The sequence below is a fragment of the Centroberyx affinis genome, unplaced genomic scaffold (assembly GCF_046629955.1).
Source record: "Centroberyx affinis isolate AG114_WGS23_722 - 3 ecotype Tasmania unplaced genomic scaffold, CSIRO-AGI_Caff_v1 ptg000334l_1, whole genome shotgun sequence".
Taxonomy (NCBI): domain Eukaryota; kingdom Metazoa; phylum Chordata; class Actinopteri; order Beryciformes; family Berycidae; genus Centroberyx; species Centroberyx affinis.
The window spans coordinates 99638-118112 of record NW_027279009.1 but is presented as its reverse complement, the minus strand read 5'-3'; the positions used below and the strand labels follow the sequence as shown (position 1 = coordinate 118112).

Sequence of the window (18475 nt, the reverse complement as noted above, 5' to 3'; positions counted from 1 at the left end):
TCGCGTCAAATCGTACCCCGGACACTCAGAGAAGACACACGTGAAATAAACCAATTTTCACCTGGATGGTCTCATTTTTCTACTATCAGAATTAATTATGAGAATAATATATTGAGGTTAATGTTCTACACGGCGGGGTTATAATCACAGCAGTGCCACGTTGTTCATCTATCCCAAGCCAGCCAGAGATGACCAGAACAAGACCAGAATGTTCGCCAAGACGGGATTTTATTTTGGAAAAACCTGACCGGAAGTTTAGTTACTGATGGTGGCTGTCTTGACACAGGTGAGTCAAGGCGAGATAGTTACCGATGGTGAATCCTGTCAATCATCTCGACGTAGCCTACAGACACGCTCTCAAAGCCAAATAAACGTGTCTTCCACTGAATAAATACATCTCCCCTGTGGAAATTGGATCGTCTAATGCAATAATCGAGCATTAAAACAGCTTTATTGGATTGATCATGAAGGGAGATACAACTGTGGTAAGTCTTGGAAATTGTTATCTTTTTTTTTTTTGCAGGTTGAGTGCCGAACAGACACGTGCGTAGCCTAATTGATGTTCATTAATTCCCATGCCTGTAAATAAATGTTTAACGGGGATGGAGCAGTAGCTTTAAAAATGTATCAAGTGTTCGATTCCAAAGTACCACTGAGTTCTACTGTTTTTCTATTTGCCGATATCTGCGTATCAGGAGAATGAGGATGGTCATGATGGGCAGGCTGGACCGAGAGATGCTTCTTCAGGGGAAAGGCGACCGGTGAGTAATTAAATGGAAATTAAGTTCTAATTAGGTAGCAAGCAACCTGCCTCTCTTTCATCTGTCACACATTTTACCCTAAACTTTGATTCACAAAAACACTTCAGGGTGTGTTCTTGAATAGTCTGCATAGTTTGACATTGCTTCCATGCACCTATGGCTCAGTGTGTCTTAGCATTTTTTTTTTTCAAGGCGGACAAACTGTTCAGCCAAGCCCAAAGCTCATTATTTCAGCTACTGTGAATGTCTTGTGCACCGTCATGCTCTGACAGCTGTTTTGCACAGTACAGAGCGTCCTCCATAGTCACATTACCATATCCATTTTGACTTAATGTTATTGCTTTCCTATTCTCTTACTGCTATGGGGGTCATTGTCTGTCAGTATCTCAAATAGGATAATACAGCATCAGATATATATATTTAAAGAATTATATTCATGTGGAAAAATCAAATGGACACAAATAAATACAATATATATAAATAAATACCTCATTCTCTGTACTTACATTATTTATTTATTAAATTCAAGTTTTTTATTTATATAGCCCATTATCACAAGCATGTCTCAGAGGACTTCACAGATTACAAACTTTCCATGGCTTGTCAGTAGGAATAAAATGGGCTGCCATTTAAAAAAGTTAAATTACTTAACGTTTGTGGGGTTGCATGTTTTTTGCATACACACCCCAAAACTGTCAGTTATGTTTGTTTTTTGCATAATTTTTATTGCTAAAATAGTCAGTCAGTGACATAATTTTAGACGAATCAGCAGTGAAATTGGAAAAAAATGATTGTTGCTAATTCTCACCTTTGTCCCCCCCAAAATCCTCTCTGTGCTAAACAACCTGAATCTTTTGTTAGGCCAGGGAAATTTGGCAGCAAAGGCGACTGATCATTTGTTTGTGTTTCTTTACAGAGTATTGTGAAGTTACAAGGAATGCTGAAAAGAGTTTCCCAAAGTCCTTTCCATAATCAATACAGGGTGAGCAGATTCACTCACAGACCTACTTCCTCACTCAAACACACACTCTCTCTGTTTGTCTCTCTCTCTCTCTCTCTCTCTCTCTCTCTCTCTCCCACTCTCTCTCTCTCTCACACACACACACACACACACTTACATTCACTCAGTCTAAGCAAGGGAGTTCTATCTAATTCTGTCTCTTCCTAAAATACAATACAATATGTATTCTCTCTGTCTCTCTCTCTCTCTCTCTCTCTCTCTCTCTCTCTCTCTCTCTCTCTCTCAGACTCTTGTTCCATCAACCTCTGACTCCAGTGGATCATCTATGAACGAGTCTCAAAACAAGCAGGTTAGAGACCACTGATAACAGCAACTTTGAACTCTGTATATATACACACACGGATGCAGGTCGTGGGTTGGGGATATGCGATGAAAGGCATTACATCACTTGCATATTTCCAAACTCATTTTGGAGACGCTGCCATTGCTGACGTGTTAGGGTGTGTGTTTGATTGTGAAAGACAGAAGAAACATAAATTCTTATTGATTTGATCACATCGGACAGAAAACCAACAGTTGTAAAGTCGCTAAAAGGATGTTCAAAATGTCTCTCCAGCAGTCACGAGTGTTTTCAAATTTTTGTTTACATTTCTGACAAGTGACGCATGGACTTTGATGGTGTATTGAAGTCAGGTTTGGAATGCATGTTGTTACCGCAATACCTGCGTGAAGCGCAAAGCATGATTTCCCACGTTCCAATCATCCCTGAGTATTCATTTTGTCTTTCATTTTGTCACGTTGTCTACAGGATGGCGAGTTGCTTAGTGATCTCTCTGCTGCCACCGCAGATGTGCCAGACGACCACCAGCTACACCTGGGACAGGTGAGGATGAACTGTTCTTTAACATCTGCAAAGCATGCAAAAGTAACATGAAATGGAATGGATATTTTTATTTATTTATTTTTTATGACATTTTATTGAGGATTTTATGTTGTACAAGCTGAAAACAGACAAGATACGTGGAGTGGAAGAAAACAAAGAAACAAATGAAACCGAACACAACAAAGGAAATAATATGATGGAGAAAGTATACTGGTAGTGCTACATTGTAGTACTATGCAATATATTCATATATCATATAGCATTAAGTGTATACAAAAACTGCACAAGCCCAAATATACATGTACGCACACATTCATGTACAAGAAAACAAATGCTTCTGAACGCATTAAGATATGTACACATACACACAGCACACGCCCACCCTAAGAAGGACATACAAACATAATCCTACACACCCAAATTGGATCATTTTTAAGTGACAGTTTAGATAAGATAGTAGTTCAGCATTCACCGCACTGTGGTTGTACTGGCTGTTCGCATTTCAACAAAACAAATCTCTCATCTTTCCTCTTGACTGATCTGTTTTCTTTTTTTCTCTATCCTCAGAATGGGTTGAAGAGGAAGGATAACCATCTCCTCCCTGCTGCTACCCAGGTAAAATCGCCACCCATTCCCTTGCTATGTTTTGTGCACTGTAGTCATCGTGAGATCTTCATAATTTGGTTGTAGGTATGATAGTGGACTGCGTTGGTGTATGACTGGGGTTTGTTTTTACTATTCTATAAATAAGCTGTTCATTATAGGAATGTAGCAAAGGGTTGTAGCGGAGATCAATGGTGGCATTGAAGCCCATTCCATTACACATCAGGTGTGTGTGTGTGTGTGTGTGTGTGTGTGTGTGTTCTCATGTACAGGGTCCACAATTCAAAATTCAGGCAAAATTTGTCTTTTGGTGGGAAAAACAAGAAGTTTCACCCGCTACACTGGCCAGTAACCTTTTGAAACAATAACATCTGAATGCTTCGGTTATATAGAGTTTGTTCTCAAATTTTGTCCCTGCTGACCACTGTACACTCTTTCCGACCGTGAGCCAATCAAAGCAACAATGGCACTGTATCAAACAGGCTCCTGATTGGCTGCCCTACACAAAGCGGTGGCATCTAAACGTCTTCAAAATTTGACATATTTCCATGAAAAATGCATTTCGACAGGTAAAAATAATTGGCAGGTATTTTTTAAAGTTTACCAGTCACTGGTGGAAAGTTCATTTTGGACACTGCTCATGTGGTTCCTCTCGTATGCACTGACACCTCATGGATCAGTCGGCAAGTAAAATTTCTGTTGTGTCACTCTCTCATGCTTTCAGAATGCGGAATGGGATCCATTCCATCCAAGCCCTCAGGTATGTTTTCAGATGCCTGTTAAAAAGACTCTGAGGAATCTGTCATCAGTGAAATCTTACACCTCTTCCTCTTCTGTCTCATTTCCCTTTCTCTGTTTATCAGAATGGGGTCAATGGAGGTGTGGCCAGAGGGAACCCTTTTTATGCACATTTTATAGTATGTATGAAAGATTTATTTTTACCAAATCATAATGTTACTTTAATTGTTATCAGTTGTCTTGAATGCTTTCTTAATGTCCATATGTTTTTTCCATCAGGAGTCCAGCAGTAAGAGTCCTAACATGGAGGATGTGGAGGGGAAAACCTCAGCAGAACCGAGCTTCGCTACTATCTTTGCTCCTCCACCTGAATTTCAGAGTTCACCTCTGGGTCTTACATCTGAAATTAAGACTTTTGAAAATGACAGAACCAGATCACCTGAAGCCCAAAGGGACCTATTCCAAACCCTTACCCACAGCCATACGCAAGACCTCTTCCGAACGTCAACCTTGCCCCAAAACACGCCTGCCAACGGTAGTCTTTTTCACGATGTAACCCTGAACTCACCAGATCTATTTAAGGCAACTTCCCCTCAACCACAGAACCCCTTCATAACCTTGCAGTCAGATACCACTGACCTGCTCAAAGCCAAAGGAGAGGACCTCTTCCAGACTGCTACGAAAGAGGATTTATTTGCTTCATCCACTGAGGAAGTGAACCTCTTTGATACTTCTCCCAGTAATGTTCTGGACCCATTCAGATCTCCTTCAAACAAGGAAGAGGATCTGTTCCAAGGAGTGGACCCATTCCACACCTCGACCAAGGAAGTGGATTTGTTTCAAGCTTTTCCAGCTGAAAGAGGGGAACTCTTCCAGGCCAAGGAAAACAATGTCTTTCAAGATCCCTTCGCTGAGGTAAAGGACCTTTTTGACACATCTTCTAAGGAAAAACTGGATATATTTTCACCTTCATTCACAAAAACAGATGACCCATTCCCAAGCCTAATTACAAATGACCCATTCCAAAACAGTCCCAATGTGTCTGACCCCTTTGGTACTACTCCATCTAAACAATATGACCCTTTCCAAGACTTTTCAAGTCGGACTCCGGACATCTTTCACCCTCTCCCCTCAAAGACCCAAGACAGTTATGAGTCCTCCCCCGCTGCCAGCAGCAATGATATTTTTAAGACAACCCCCAGCAATACAGCCTCTAAGACCACATACTCTACACCTTCCTTCAACAGTCCACCAGAAATGACGTTGGACATACTGTCCTCCTCCTCAGTTGATAAGTCTCCCGATCTCTTCAAGGCAACACCTTCTCATCCAGCCATCCACCCAAACTCCACACATGAGATTGTCTTGACCACTCCTCATGGATCCAAGCATGACATTCTCCAGCCAACCCCCTTCAGCCAGGCCAAGACTTTGGCCTCGTCACCTAGCCAAACGCCAACTGAACTGACACATGTAAGTAACAAGTGTCTTTGGACACATTGAAAGCCATTGTGCTTTGAAGTGTACCATTGTTTTCGTGGAGGCCGCTGCGTCCTACTGTAGGACGCATCTGCTGGGAAAATTATTTTAGATGTAAGACACACACTGTTTTATATGACATGCACTTTGGCTGTACCTTCTATTATAATCAAACTTGCAGGTGAAGACCTTTAAACGTCCTCCAAGACCTCTACCTCGAACCAGACCACCCAGGCCAGCAGACCCACCGAAGCCAGCAAACCCAACCAAGCCAGAAAACCCACCGAAGCCAGCAAACCCACTGAAGCCAGCAAACCCACCCAAGCCAGAAAACCCACCGAAGCCAGCAAACCCACCCAGGCCAGCAAACCCACTGAAGCCAGCAAACCCACCCAGGCCAGCAAACCCTGTAAATTCACTGCAAATATTATTAGAACTAATTTAAGCATAATGTTATTATGACCTACTTTTCTTATTCACTAATTTCTATCCTTCTGCACCTAGCGTGCTGTTAATTATTTTCTTTGTCTGTGTTGTTTCCACTGTCTTTAGATTGAGCCTGAACTAACATCCCCAAAAACTCCTCCCAAACCAGCCCCCAAACCGCTCCCAAAACCAGTTCCTCGCAGCAGGCCGACTGTTCAGGTGAGAATGCAGTTTATTTGTGACCTAATTAGCTGCCCTAATTAGCATGCATAACAACACTTTCCTGTATCTTGCCCCAAATAACACAGATTCTTATTGTTTGTACTGTTTTCATGATATCAGCTAATTCAATAATCGACAGTGAAAGGTCAAGCATGGACGGTGTGTGTAGCTGTTAAGGGATGCAGATACACTATGGATAAGGCATAAGTAGGAGTGAAAATATTTCCATAGGCATGTCTTGAATATTTGTATTGTTTTACAGGATAATAAACCAGATGAAGCTGAGAACTATGCTGTCTTCGAGGACATTCTGCTTATTGGACAGGTCTGTTTTAAGGATATAAAAATATTGAGAATATATTTGAAATTTCTGCTGCAAGCAAAATAAGATTAACAACAAAACGCTGCCATAAGGAGAGAGAGAGAAAATATACATACTGCACATTAGATTATCATGAGAAACTATTTAGGAAATCTGTCTATATAATGGTTTGTGTTACTTTCACTTTTATCCCCAAACAGGAAAGGTGTGTGGAGGACTGGCCCGAGGACAGTCCTCAGCTTGACCCCGACTTTAAACCAGTAAGAAAACCTCTTCAAAACTTCATGTACATCCTTCCTTGACATTCACTCTAAAATGTTTGCACACCATTGAGTATTTTCAGCATTGTACTCTATGCAACTGTAATTTTCTGTGGTAGACTTTTTGGGGTCACCCCCCATAGAGCTCAGCTAATGAATGCCAATTATTTTTAATTGTTGTTTTTTTCTTTTCTTTTTTTCTTCTCAAGTCTGGTAAATTTAGACTGCGGCGGGAATCCTTGAAGGTAAGAGTTTCAGTTCCTTAGTTTGTCTTAGTATATATATATATATATATATATATAAAAGGAGAAGTTAAAACTATACATACACTGCTTTCTCTTAGATGAAGGGGGACTCTGATGGAGGAAGTGGAGAGGATCAGGATGGCTCTGGGATTCATGGCAAGGTATGCCCGCAGTCTGTGTTCACTGTTTAATAATTAATGTTCAATATATTTTCAAGTGTATAGCTTAACATACAAACACTTTTACAGAAAAAGGAAAGGAAGTTCAAAGTCTCCCTACTTTCCAGAAGAGGGTCCAAGGTAAATAATGTTCACAGAACGTTCACAGATTCACTCCTTTGATTGTGTACTTATGTTTGTCCTTAATATTGTTAATAATTTCCACTTTGTAGGATAAATTTCCGGATGACCCGAAGGATGGGAAGAGTGGGACACTACCTCGAGGATCAAAGGTAAAAATGAGGGTGTCTGTAATCAAGTGTAAGCTGTCCAAGGTAGCATGTATGTGTTATAAAGTTTTTATCAAACACATGCATGCCAAAATTGCAGCATAGCATGAAAATGTGCAGCATAGCATGAAAGTATTAAAAACACATATTTAGCCCTTATAAGTCTTTAAGGTTTTTAATGACATTTTTATAATTAATTTTCAGGAGAAACATGAATCAAAGGATGCAGGTGGCAGCAGAACACTTCCTAGGAGTTTGAAGGTGAGTGCTGATGTATATTGTCTTAAAGGTGCTCCATGTAACATTTTAATATCACTAAATAATTACCACATTCATTTTGAGATATTAGTATAATTAGTGTAAACAAACAACACAACCACTTTTTTTCTTATGTTTTTTTGGGGGAGTATTATTATTTCTTCCAATTACAACCAAATTACATCCGATTTCTAGGCTGTTAATAATAATAATTGTTATTAGCCTAGAAATTTGATTGTACTATTCAAGCATTGGAGGAAACAACAGCAATAAGGTGTTATTTGCTCATTCCTGCCATTTTCAGAAAAATCATGGGAATATCGCGATACAAAATATCGCGATACTCGATAATATTGAATATCGGCCCAAGCCTAATGCCGTATATAGATATACTGATGTTAAAAATGCTACACTTGGCACCTTTAAAAATGGATGAGAGTGAAAAATATATTTTGGCCTGTTGTTAACACTGTGGTGTTTTCCAGGATGGATTTCCAGACACACACCTTTTGTCTGCAGGAGATAATGAAGATGAAGAGCAGAATGGCATGGACTACAAAGCAGTGTGTTTCTTACTATTATGTCTTTACCATCTCATCTCCATCTTTATGTGACAGTGGTAAACCAATGGTGGTGTTTTAATGTCCTCTTTTTTTTCATCAGAAGAAACCCCTGAGGACCAAAGTCACCCAGCTGCTTCGAAGAGCTTCCACTACTTCTTCTGTCGTTGAGATGAAGCACATGAATGGACATTTACCTCAAGGATTAAAGGTACGCCAACTGAAGTACATTGTCTGTGTTTCTGTAGAAGGATAGGGATTTAGGTTTTCCTTGAAACCTCATATTGAAACCTGATATTGAAACCTGATATTGTCTAAAACTGCACTGGTAGTTTGATCCTGGATCTAGCTTTCACCTTGGGCCGTTTAACAGACTTTGGGAAAAAAAGGTGGAAACAATGAAACAATACTTTTTCATATTGCATTTTTCAAATTGTACAACTTCACATTTTTCATTTCACAGTTTTCATTCCATATATTGATAGAATAGAGAAGTGCAGCTCTCGGACAAAAAAATCCCAAATAAATGCATTTTTTTATTTTCCCTTTGTGACAGACCCAAATGTGCAAAAAGTCAAGGAAATTGAATATATTTGAAGCTGGTGTAGTGACTTTTTCTCTCTAATGACACGATAGGATGATGATATCCAGAAGCAGAAGGTCCACAAGAAAAGCTCCAGCACACGTCGATGGTCAGAGGTAAAATAACTAAAAATTTTATTGCGTCGTGCCATTGTCTACTGCAGTTTCCAAATTGTAAGAGGATAAGGGGAAAGGGGTTTCAAAGAGTTTCTCTGGCGTTGTGCAGAATCACTGCCCAGCAATGGAAGTTGCATGTTGGAGGTTCATTTTATTCCAACTGGACAAATCCTAAGTGCTGAAAAGGAAAAAAAGCAAACACATGCGTCATTAATTCATATCACAATGTCAGTACTTGTATTTGTGTTGTATTTTGTCAATATGTTGCAGCCATAAAAATAAACGATTTATTTACCTGTTTTCTCAGAGAAAACAGGTAAACTGTATCATGATTTGTACATGGCACAAACTGATTACTAAATGAAAGCAGATGTGATCTCATAATCAAATTATTCCAACTTTGATAATACAGTTAAAAACAGTTTAACTTTCCTCCGAGCCCAATTGTTAATGAGTTTTCACACTGGTGTAATGAATCTTTTCTTAAACTCAATGTGTCTAAGACCAAAGAAATGGCCATTGATTTTCGAAGGGGAGTTGCTGCCCCGTCTCTTATGAAAATGTTCTATTCATCCTGCATTGAGTCTATTCTTACTTTTGCTCTCATCTGCTGGTTCGGTAATCTAAATCGGAGAGAAAAGAACCTGTTAAGAGGAATTGTGAAGCTGTCGGCATAAATTGATGTTGTGCGATATTGTCTGTGTTTTTGTGATATGTGATTATGTTTCTCTGATGTTGTTGATGTATTGCAACTGCTTGCTGTGAACCGAATTGCCCCACTGGGGACAATAAAGATTTCTACTACTACTACTACTACATCTACTACTACTAGCTTGATGCAGCATTTGGTTTCCAACAGGGCACAGTATTGGATGGCAGCTCTGAAGAGGAGGAGGAGGAGGGGGAGGAAGCCAGGCACGAAGACGCAGGCAGCCATGGATTTGTATGCTTTTGTTATACTTTGATGTTAATTAGCCATATGCACATTAATGTCAGGATTTTAAACATGATTGATCTATTTCATCTTAGCATGGCCACATTTCTCACCTTGCAGCTTAAAGTGGTTGAAGCACACTGTTACTCTTCAACAATCTTTCCAACCTGTACAATTTATTTTGAGTATACGTAAATGTTTTGAGTGGGGCTCTAAATTCAGTAGACCTTTGAACATTCAGAGAGCAGACCTGAGAGCGTTCTGGCATGTATTCATTTGGGCAATCTAATCTTTTCACTCTCCAGAAGAGAAGAAAGATGGTGAAAATCAAGTTTGTGCCTCAGAGAGGATTTGCTATCAGTGTGAAGAAGGTAAAGGGGACGACTCCTTCGTACACTGTATTATGGTGATAGCCTTGATGAACGTGTGCAACATTAAAACTGTTCTCTCCTGCAGACCGATGAAGACCTGAAGGGGGCACATGGGCATACACCTCGCAGAGGCTTCAAGGTATACAGCCAGTATATTTCATATCAGCAGTATTTTGTGTGTGTGTGTGTGTATTGTACTTGCACAGAATATGTCTATACACTGTAGTTAGAGTGTTTTTTTTTTTTTCAGGAGAAACCTCAGGATGAAGTTCATGGAGCACACGGCTATACTCCTCGCAAGAAGTCCCAGGTAACGGGATGTTGTAGTCCAGGGTTTGAGTCAGTCTACCTTCAGTTCAATCAACTCAACATAATTTGAAACTCCAACCCAAAGGATGACGATTCTTTCATTCTCTCTAATTTGGTTAATAGGTTGAACATAGTTTCCTGTGGATTTTTTTTGCAGATCTAGGGGTAATTTTCGTTCGAGACCAGTCCAAGATCAGTTTGTTGGTGTTAGTTTGTAGCATATGACAAGTTGTTAGTTTTTGAATTTTGACGAAAATCCACTTCCCTAATCAACTGATTAAAAAGTGAATTGACTCCATCTCTGATACAGTTATTTTGTCGCTCCGAATGAACTTGTTTTCCAGAGTTTTAATACTTATTTCACTCTTAGGATGATGCTTTTGAGGATGTAGAGGGGGCCAAGGGCTACACTCCTCAGTCGACTGGCAAGGTACCATTTTTGCGACCTAGTACTGTCATCATGGGATGAATGGATATCTGATAAAGATAGTTGATATTTCAAAAAAGCAAGTCTTAAATTTAATTATATTCATATGGTGTTTTTGTTTTGTTTTTTTTAGCAGTAATTTTGTACGATTAGGTGTCCAGTTCTTCAAATGGTGGATATGTCACTCTGTGCAACAGTGTTTTTGCTGCAGGTCTACCTGTCAGACCTACCATGCCGACATTCTTGATTTGCCTGTTAGGTAAATCCTTGTTTTGAATATGTTGCCTAGGCTGCTTTCATGGATGACGAATACTTACAAAAAGGAGTGGACCAGCTGTCTGTAGGAGTAACTGGAGATGAAGATCACCATGGAATGCAGGACTGCAGACCTGTAACTTTCTTTTCTTTTAATCCCCAATTTTTCACTGTATATTTTGTTACCTGATTTCACCTGATGGAAAGTGTTTTTTCCCCCCTCTATTGATAGAAGAAGCCAACAAAGATCAAACTGCTACATGTGGGTCGTCGAAAATCTAAGGTGAATTTATGTTTCAGTGAAGTGTTTAGTTGCAAAGCAATGGGAAATGAAGGAATGGAGGAAATGGTTTTGCTCAGTTTGGGTTTTTCAGAGATCTGTATTTCTTTGGTATAGGATGACATGCTTGATGACATCAGCCCTCAGAAAAGCAGCATCTCAGCAGCAGAGATGGAGGATGAAGAACAAAATGGGATGGAGGACTGCAAACCGGTATTTGTGTCTACTTTGTAATAGCAGTAGTATAGTAGCAGTAAGCGCAGCAGCAATAGTAGCAGCATTAGTAGAAGAATTATCACTTTGTTAATCTAAAACACAATATTGTACAGTGATACAATAGAAAAAACAAATGGGACGACTGGTGGATTAATCGAGTCGATCGACAGAAAATGAATCGATTATAATTCTGATAATCGATTAATCATTTTAGTCGTTTATCAAGTAATCTGATTTTATTCCCCTCACAGCATATGAGGGCTTAATGTGTTCTTTAGGTCTTTATCCAGCTTTACCCAACACATTTTGGTTTCCTTCATCAGAAAAATTCCAAACATAAAGGGGCTCTTCCCATTCGTCGCAAATCTAAGACAACGCAGGATCCCATCCTGCACGAGCGCTCGCAGACCGGACTGAACCACCACTCACCTCAACAGGCATATGATGTATGTCTGAATTTTGGCTTGATGCATAACATAAGCATCGGGACATTATTGTAAAGTCAATATGTTGCAGCCATAAAAAAAAATTCTCCAATATCAGCTCTATTTCTGTTTTTTTGGCAGGGTGTGTTTGCTGAGGATGATATTCCTCAGAAGGGAACAGATTTGTTCAGTCCTGGAGAGATGTATAAAGACGAACAAGATGAGATGGAATACTGCAAACCGGTATTTATGTCATTCTGAGATCCACTTTTCTGCTTCCTTATTGGGTAATTTAATATGCGAGTCTCAAACATGTGTCTGTTCAACAGAAGAAGCCGTCGAAACTCAAAGGCTTCAAAAAGCAAAAAGCTAAGGTAAGTAAGTGTGTGGCTACAGGTACACTTGTCCTTTCCATGCAACTTTTATCATCTGATCACACCAGGACACATCTGTGACAAATTCCTGTACTTCTGTTGTACTTGGCAATTAAAATAATTCTGATTTTGCTGTCATGTTCATCTTCCTTCTCTCTCTCTCTCTCTTCCCAGAGCAAAACTATGGCTCTGGAGTACGACGATCCACCAGGAGCCACGTCTAGTGACTACTACCGGTCAGAGGCAGCGGAGGTAAGTCCACACTTTTTCTATGTACAAAATACTATGACCTACTTAGCCAAAACGTAAGCATGAACTTGGCAGCGATGATTATTGAAATTGCATTTTTTTAAAGGTTAGATACATAATCTCCAGTAATGACTGACAAACTTCTATACCTTTTCCACGTGCGGCTCAAGAGCCAAAAGTGACCCATGCTGTACAGTACAAAATGCATACGCCTCCTAATAAATCTGTGACACTGCCAAAGTGGATTGCATAAATGTCCCAAATAAATGACCCAATTATTTACCTAACCCACAGCTTTACTTCCTTCACCCAAACCATCATGCTACTTTGGCATGCGCTAAAAAACTGTTTCAACTGACTTGTTTTTTTGATCTGATAACATATTTTGTATTAGCCTGTGAGACATTTACTGTTTAAAGGACCAGACTCACTTTATGGCAAATAAGCTCTTTCATCAGATTATTGTGCTACAAGAATGTAGCTCTGCCCGTATTTAATGTTGTGTATATGTTAAAGCTTTAAAAAAAAATATTAAGCCACCTGTTCCTTTTTTACCAAACATACAAAGTCTGCTAAAGCTCTTCCATGCAACACAGCAAAAAACAAAAAAAACAAAACATACTGGACATGGATATGAAACTGCAACACATTTTCTTATTGTACAATGGTGACTTGATCAAGAAGCTTATTTGCCAAAGCGTCATGGTATTACTTTAAGGAAACCTCTACAAGATGAGACTCAGCTCCTATTGTGTAAATAGGGAAGTATTTTTGTTTGAACGGTTCTTGTGGGGAAAAAAGGCATCATGAAGTAGAATTCTGGCATTATTCACATAAGGTGCATAATATTGATTCCAGCTCACAAGTGAGAAACTATTATGCAATGTTGTTGTTTTCCACTCTTATCTGTGGAATGGGTCAGGCTTGGTTATCTTCCTCTCTGTCTGTTCCCTTATGGGACTCATTCCTTAGACATGTGACTGGACCGGTTCAGCTACATAGGATAGATGGCAGCTGTTGAGAAACAACTAGACCATAGAGAAGGCTTAGTACCTACAAAGGCCGTGGTTAAAATAATGTCAGATGGTGATCGGATTGTGAATATAATAAGGTGTGTAGCAAAGAGTTGTTGTTTTGGTCATATCCCTCTTTGTCAACTCTCTCTCTCTCCCCCTCTCTCTCTCAGGCGGAGTGGATGGCTGCTCAGATGGATGAGCGTCTTGCAGCTGGTTTGGAAGAGGGCGAAGAGGAGGGGGTCAGTTTCTCTTAACATTGGCTATGCAAAAATTCTATTCTGCGTCACCACTGTGGCATTCACTGCATATGAAAAGGAATCATGTGTTAAAGTACGGTGCGGTGTACCGGTGTGACGCATCAACATTATCTTCTTGTGTCACAGGACACTGACAGTTTGATGGAGTGGTGGAACACCGTGGAACGTGAGTCATGTGTGGGAAACACACACACACACACACACACAAACTTTCATTCAAACGCATTCAGACACAAGCAACGGAAACTGAGCACAGAAACACACAACACTGAATTTCTTCAACTTGATTGTATTTCAGAATGGGATGAGGTGCCTTCAGACGATGAAGACAAGGCCATAAAAGAGGATGAGGCCAAGTATGTCTGTTCATCTCAACAAAATTATGTCCTTTTAATATTAACTGCTATTTGATAAGAACTCCTCAATTAGCTCTATTTATTCTAATTGCCATACTTCATGGGCATTGAAATGGATAAAAAAAGATACCCACAAACTAGATGGATGTTTATTCAGCTACTGTTTGACCTCAACTCACCACCTTTCACTCACTGAATTTTGGGTAAACCACTAAGACACTATTTGGGTCGGCTATGTCAGGACAGGCCACACGTCAAGGCCAGCCACATCAACCCCCCCTTCACCCCATTCTTGGGATGATGGCATGTGTATATATATGAAATTGTGAGTTAGGGTTGCTTGTCCAAGATTATGCTGCCTATTTAAATCATTGTCTAAAGCAACAGCAGTCAAGATTTGAATAGCTTTTCTTCCCTAAACCTAACCCTTTTCTAAAATTTTGAAATTAAAATTTGAAAGTTTGAATGGGAGAATTCTTCACCCCTTGGCTCATATCAAAAATGAAATTGATAATTGAATCGTTGGCGGCTTATTACCAGCAGGGACATCAGCAGTTTTGTTATGTTTATTATGTTTGGGTTATGGAAATTATAATAAGGCTGTTACAATGGCACCACTTTGCTCAAAAATCAACATCATTATGGGCCATTACCCTTTCCTATCTTGTTACTGAAAAAACAAGATAGACTGAAGAAACCACATGATTAGAAATAAAACACACCCATACAAAAGTAATATTTATGTAATATAGTTTGAATTCATGGAAACTGTCTGTTACAATGGACCTGCCAGATAACAGTTGGTGCTTGGTGAAAAGATGGGTTAAAATGGATCATATACTACTTTTGATGTATCATTCTGAAAATCTAAAATCCCTTGATGGAATGGCCTTTCTCTATTGTTAAATCAGTAAGTGAGTATCTTTCTTCCATTTCATTGTTTAGCCGTTTGTACTAACAACCTGGTCAGTATTTTAAATGTGCTCACACTGTAAATAACTGCCTCCTTGCTCCATACTCAGCAGGCATAACATTGCCTCTCTCCCCTGAATAAATCTCAGGTCATTCACCATCTTGGCGGAGAAGGTTCATCGCGGCCTGCGTGTCTTCAACAAGGTCTTCACTGAGCGCGCCGAGGTCCTCTGGCAGTACGTCATCATGCTTCACACCATCGCCGATGACATCAGTAACTTCCACCAGAAGGCCAAGATCGCCAACATCACCGGCGGCACCACCACGGCTGTGGGCGGTGTGACGGCCATCGCCGGCCTCGCTTTGGCGCCCTTCACCTTTGGCGTCTCTCTCGTAGTTACCGCCGTTGGTGTGGGTGTGGCCACGGCTGGCGGAATTGCTTCGGCTTCAGCGACCATCTCTGATAATGTTAACAATATGCATGACCGGAAGAAGGTAAGTTACATTTTCAAAACAACAAATGGGTACTTTAATGTCGACTGCCGTATTATGAATGCCTGTAAATGTTATTTTCTAGTTTGATTTTGTTGCATCATGTGTTATGATTTTAATTGCTTCAAATTGGACATCCACTGGGATTATGATGAAGACTGAACAAAATGGAACATTGATTTGAATTTAGTTTTAGATTGGTGATTATCAAAATCTAAGAATGCCATGTCGATACTGTCGATAGGCTGTTTGTGGAGAACGTTCTATTTGTGGAGAATGTTCCTCCCATGTTGTCTTGGAGAGAACAAACTTCTCAAGAAAGTGAGAACAGAGAACTTATGCGAGTTAAGACGTACATGTTCATATTCCCAGCTGTTTCAACTGGCTCTGTACTGTAGACTATAGCAACGTTTAGACATGATACGCCGTTCTTTGAATGAATCCTGGGGCTTCCCATTTGTGCTTGTTGGCCAAGTCACCATGCGATGCATCCTTGGCTGTCAAGTAAACTCCTAGGATCTGTACCCGTCCTCGTGTTGTGTTGTTTTGGAATGGTACTTCGGACATTACATTTTATGTTGAATGTGTCATGGAGGACACAATAACACTCAAGAGTGCAAATTGAGAGACATCCTTGTTGTCCACTGTCTGTATGTCTGGTAGTTTGTTCCAGTGGGCGGAAAATGTACAAGGATCTGGAAATGTAGATTTGTGGTCATGAATGGCTTAATTCAACATTGACTCCCTATTGATTTTGTGTTCCCTCTGTCTGCCTTTCCCTCTCTCCTTCCCTAGGTGGAGACTGTACTGCAGGACTATGAGATTCATCTGCTGGACATCGGGAAGATCCTTCACTTCGTCGATCAGGGCTTGTACAGACTCCGAGGCCATCCTTTCCTCCGGGGCGGCACCCAGCACTACTCCGAGGACTGGGAGGTCCGCAGGGCCGTCCAGATGATCAGCTTAGTCGACGGGCCTGTGATGCGAGCGTCGGAGGTCACAGACAGGGCCGTGGCCTCGGTCCAAGGACTCTTCAAAGGCATGGACAAGTACTTCATCAAGGACTCCCGCGAGCTGAGGAAAGGCTGCAAGAAAGAGGTGGTGGCTCAGATAAAGGAGGTGGCCAATGTGCTCAATGACGGGATAGTGGAGCTCAATGCCATCAGAGAGGAGCTGCAAGATGCGAATGGCAACTTGTGAACTACATCCCCCACGATGCAACATTGGCCATGGTGATTCCTTGTGGATCACCATCCCCCTCTCCTGGTTCAACTGGGGAACGGTTTCTTAACCAGAGTTCATGGGCCCTTTTAGAAGAGGCGTTCAGTGCCTGCTGATCAGTAGACAGTGAACGCATCATTGTACTGAAAATGGCAGGATGTTATGCTGTTTTTTGGGTTTGACTGATCAGACATCAGCATAGTCAAACCAGAAATTAGTAGTTGAGAATCTACTGCAATGTTATGCAACATGAGATAGAAATTGTGCAAACAAAAAAGTGATTGTGTCTCCTTCAGTAAGATTTGAATGTAGATTGTAGTCTCCAGTCCAGTTAGTGTACCATCAGGTCTGTGTATGTATGTACCCCACCAAAATCTGTGGTGACATCTAGTGGTGAAACGTATGCGACAGGTGATGTCACTACCTGTTGTACTCCAGGAAGGTATGGAAGGTGACATCACCTGGCACAAAGACCAGCCAATGGCCAGTTCAGTACCCTTTTCATCATTAGGTGCCATTTGTGGTTTAGTTACTCTTTAAATAGCAACTATGTTCTGCTTTCTTATCACATCATCTCATAGGGACATTACCAGTTTTCACAACTTTTTAATATATTCCTCTTTTCTGTAATGAGGAAACATGACTATGTTCCATATCAAATTGAAATGGATGTCACATTATGCCTGGTGTAATTTACTTTTAATGTAATTAATATTGCTGGTGTTGGAGAGTAGGGAATACGCATATCTCCTAACAAGTTTGGGAAATGAAGAAAAGAATGCAAATTTTCTCCTTAATGATGATCATTTTTCCTTAATATCAATGTATTACACTAGTACAGTGTTGTTTTTAACAGGTTTGTAGGGCCCAACTGTCATAAGAGTGTCCACACTTTAGTGGTAAAATTTAAAATTTAGTGGTAAAATTGAAATTCAAATTAGCCCCCCCCCCAAGTGAATGACACTGCAGGTTGGTGATTATATTGAATATTTTGTGTGCACATTTCTTTGTTTACATTCTAGCTTTTTGCACAATCCACTGTGTTCCCTGTTACATTTTCTATCACCAAACACTGGAGACATCCTTGATCTTGCCAGGTGGTGTGTGTATGTGTGTTCGCGTGCAGGTAATATTGTACTATATCTACCTACATTATTTTAACCTGAACAGAAGTACCTTTATCTTATTGTATTTTAAAAAAAACTAACAATCTTGATTCCTATAATTCCATATGTCCAGAGATGTTAATGTATTAATGAATTTGTGAATAAATAATGTTTTGAATCTGATGCTCCCACCCTTTTGTGTGTGTGTGTGAGAGAGAGAGAGAGAACTGAATTTGTGATGAGGGCTCATTTGGCTTTTACATGACTTGTTGAACATTATACGTGATGTATGATCCAAAGAATAAACCTGTATGGGACATTTAGACATTACCGCCTATAAGGCCACGCCCAACTTCAGGTAACGCAGGTGCACTAAGTGAAAACACGGGGTTGGTTTTTACCCGAAACTT

The 18475-nt window shown here is 40.2% G+C and overlaps 1 protein-coding gene across 3 annotated transcripts; it reads left to right on the top strand.

Moving 5' to 3' along the window:
* The first annotated feature begins 326 nt into the window (after positions 1-326).
* On the top strand, positions 327-18242 carry LOC139641041 (uncharacterized). Of its 3 annotated transcripts, none has more exons than XM_071515265.1 (38): positions 327-485; positions 696-761; positions 1678-1743; positions 2009-2071; positions 2531-2605; positions 3173-3220; positions 3933-3968; positions 4072-4125; positions 4226-5419; positions 5607-5834; positions 5978-6070; positions 6336-6398; positions 6596-6655; positions 6865-6900; positions 6999-7061; positions 7149-7199; positions 7292-7351; positions 7553-7609; positions 8092-8169; positions 8273-8377; positions 8803-8865; positions 9725-9808; positions 10105-10170; positions 10256-10309; positions 10421-10480; positions 10850-10909; positions 11196-11297; positions 11394-11444; positions 11559-11654; positions 11981-12103; positions 12224-12325; positions 12412-12456; positions 12631-12708; positions 13892-13960; positions 14105-14144; positions 14277-14334; positions 15396-15741; positions 16534-18242. In XM_071515265.1, the coding sequence occupies exons 1-38, from the start codon at positions 465-467 to the stop codon at positions 16936-16938; spliced, it is 4419 nt and encodes a 1472-aa protein (XP_071371366.1). In that variant the 5' UTR covers positions 327-464; the 3' UTR covers positions 16939-18242. The 3 variants fall into 3 exon arrangements, with proteins under 3 accessions (XP_071371366.1, XP_071371365.1, XP_071371367.1); XM_071515264.1 differs by having other exon boundaries at positions 8270-8377; XM_071515266.1 differs by lacking the exon at positions 4072-4125 and having other exon boundaries at positions 8270-8377.
* Positions 18243-18475: the final 233 nt, after the last annotated feature.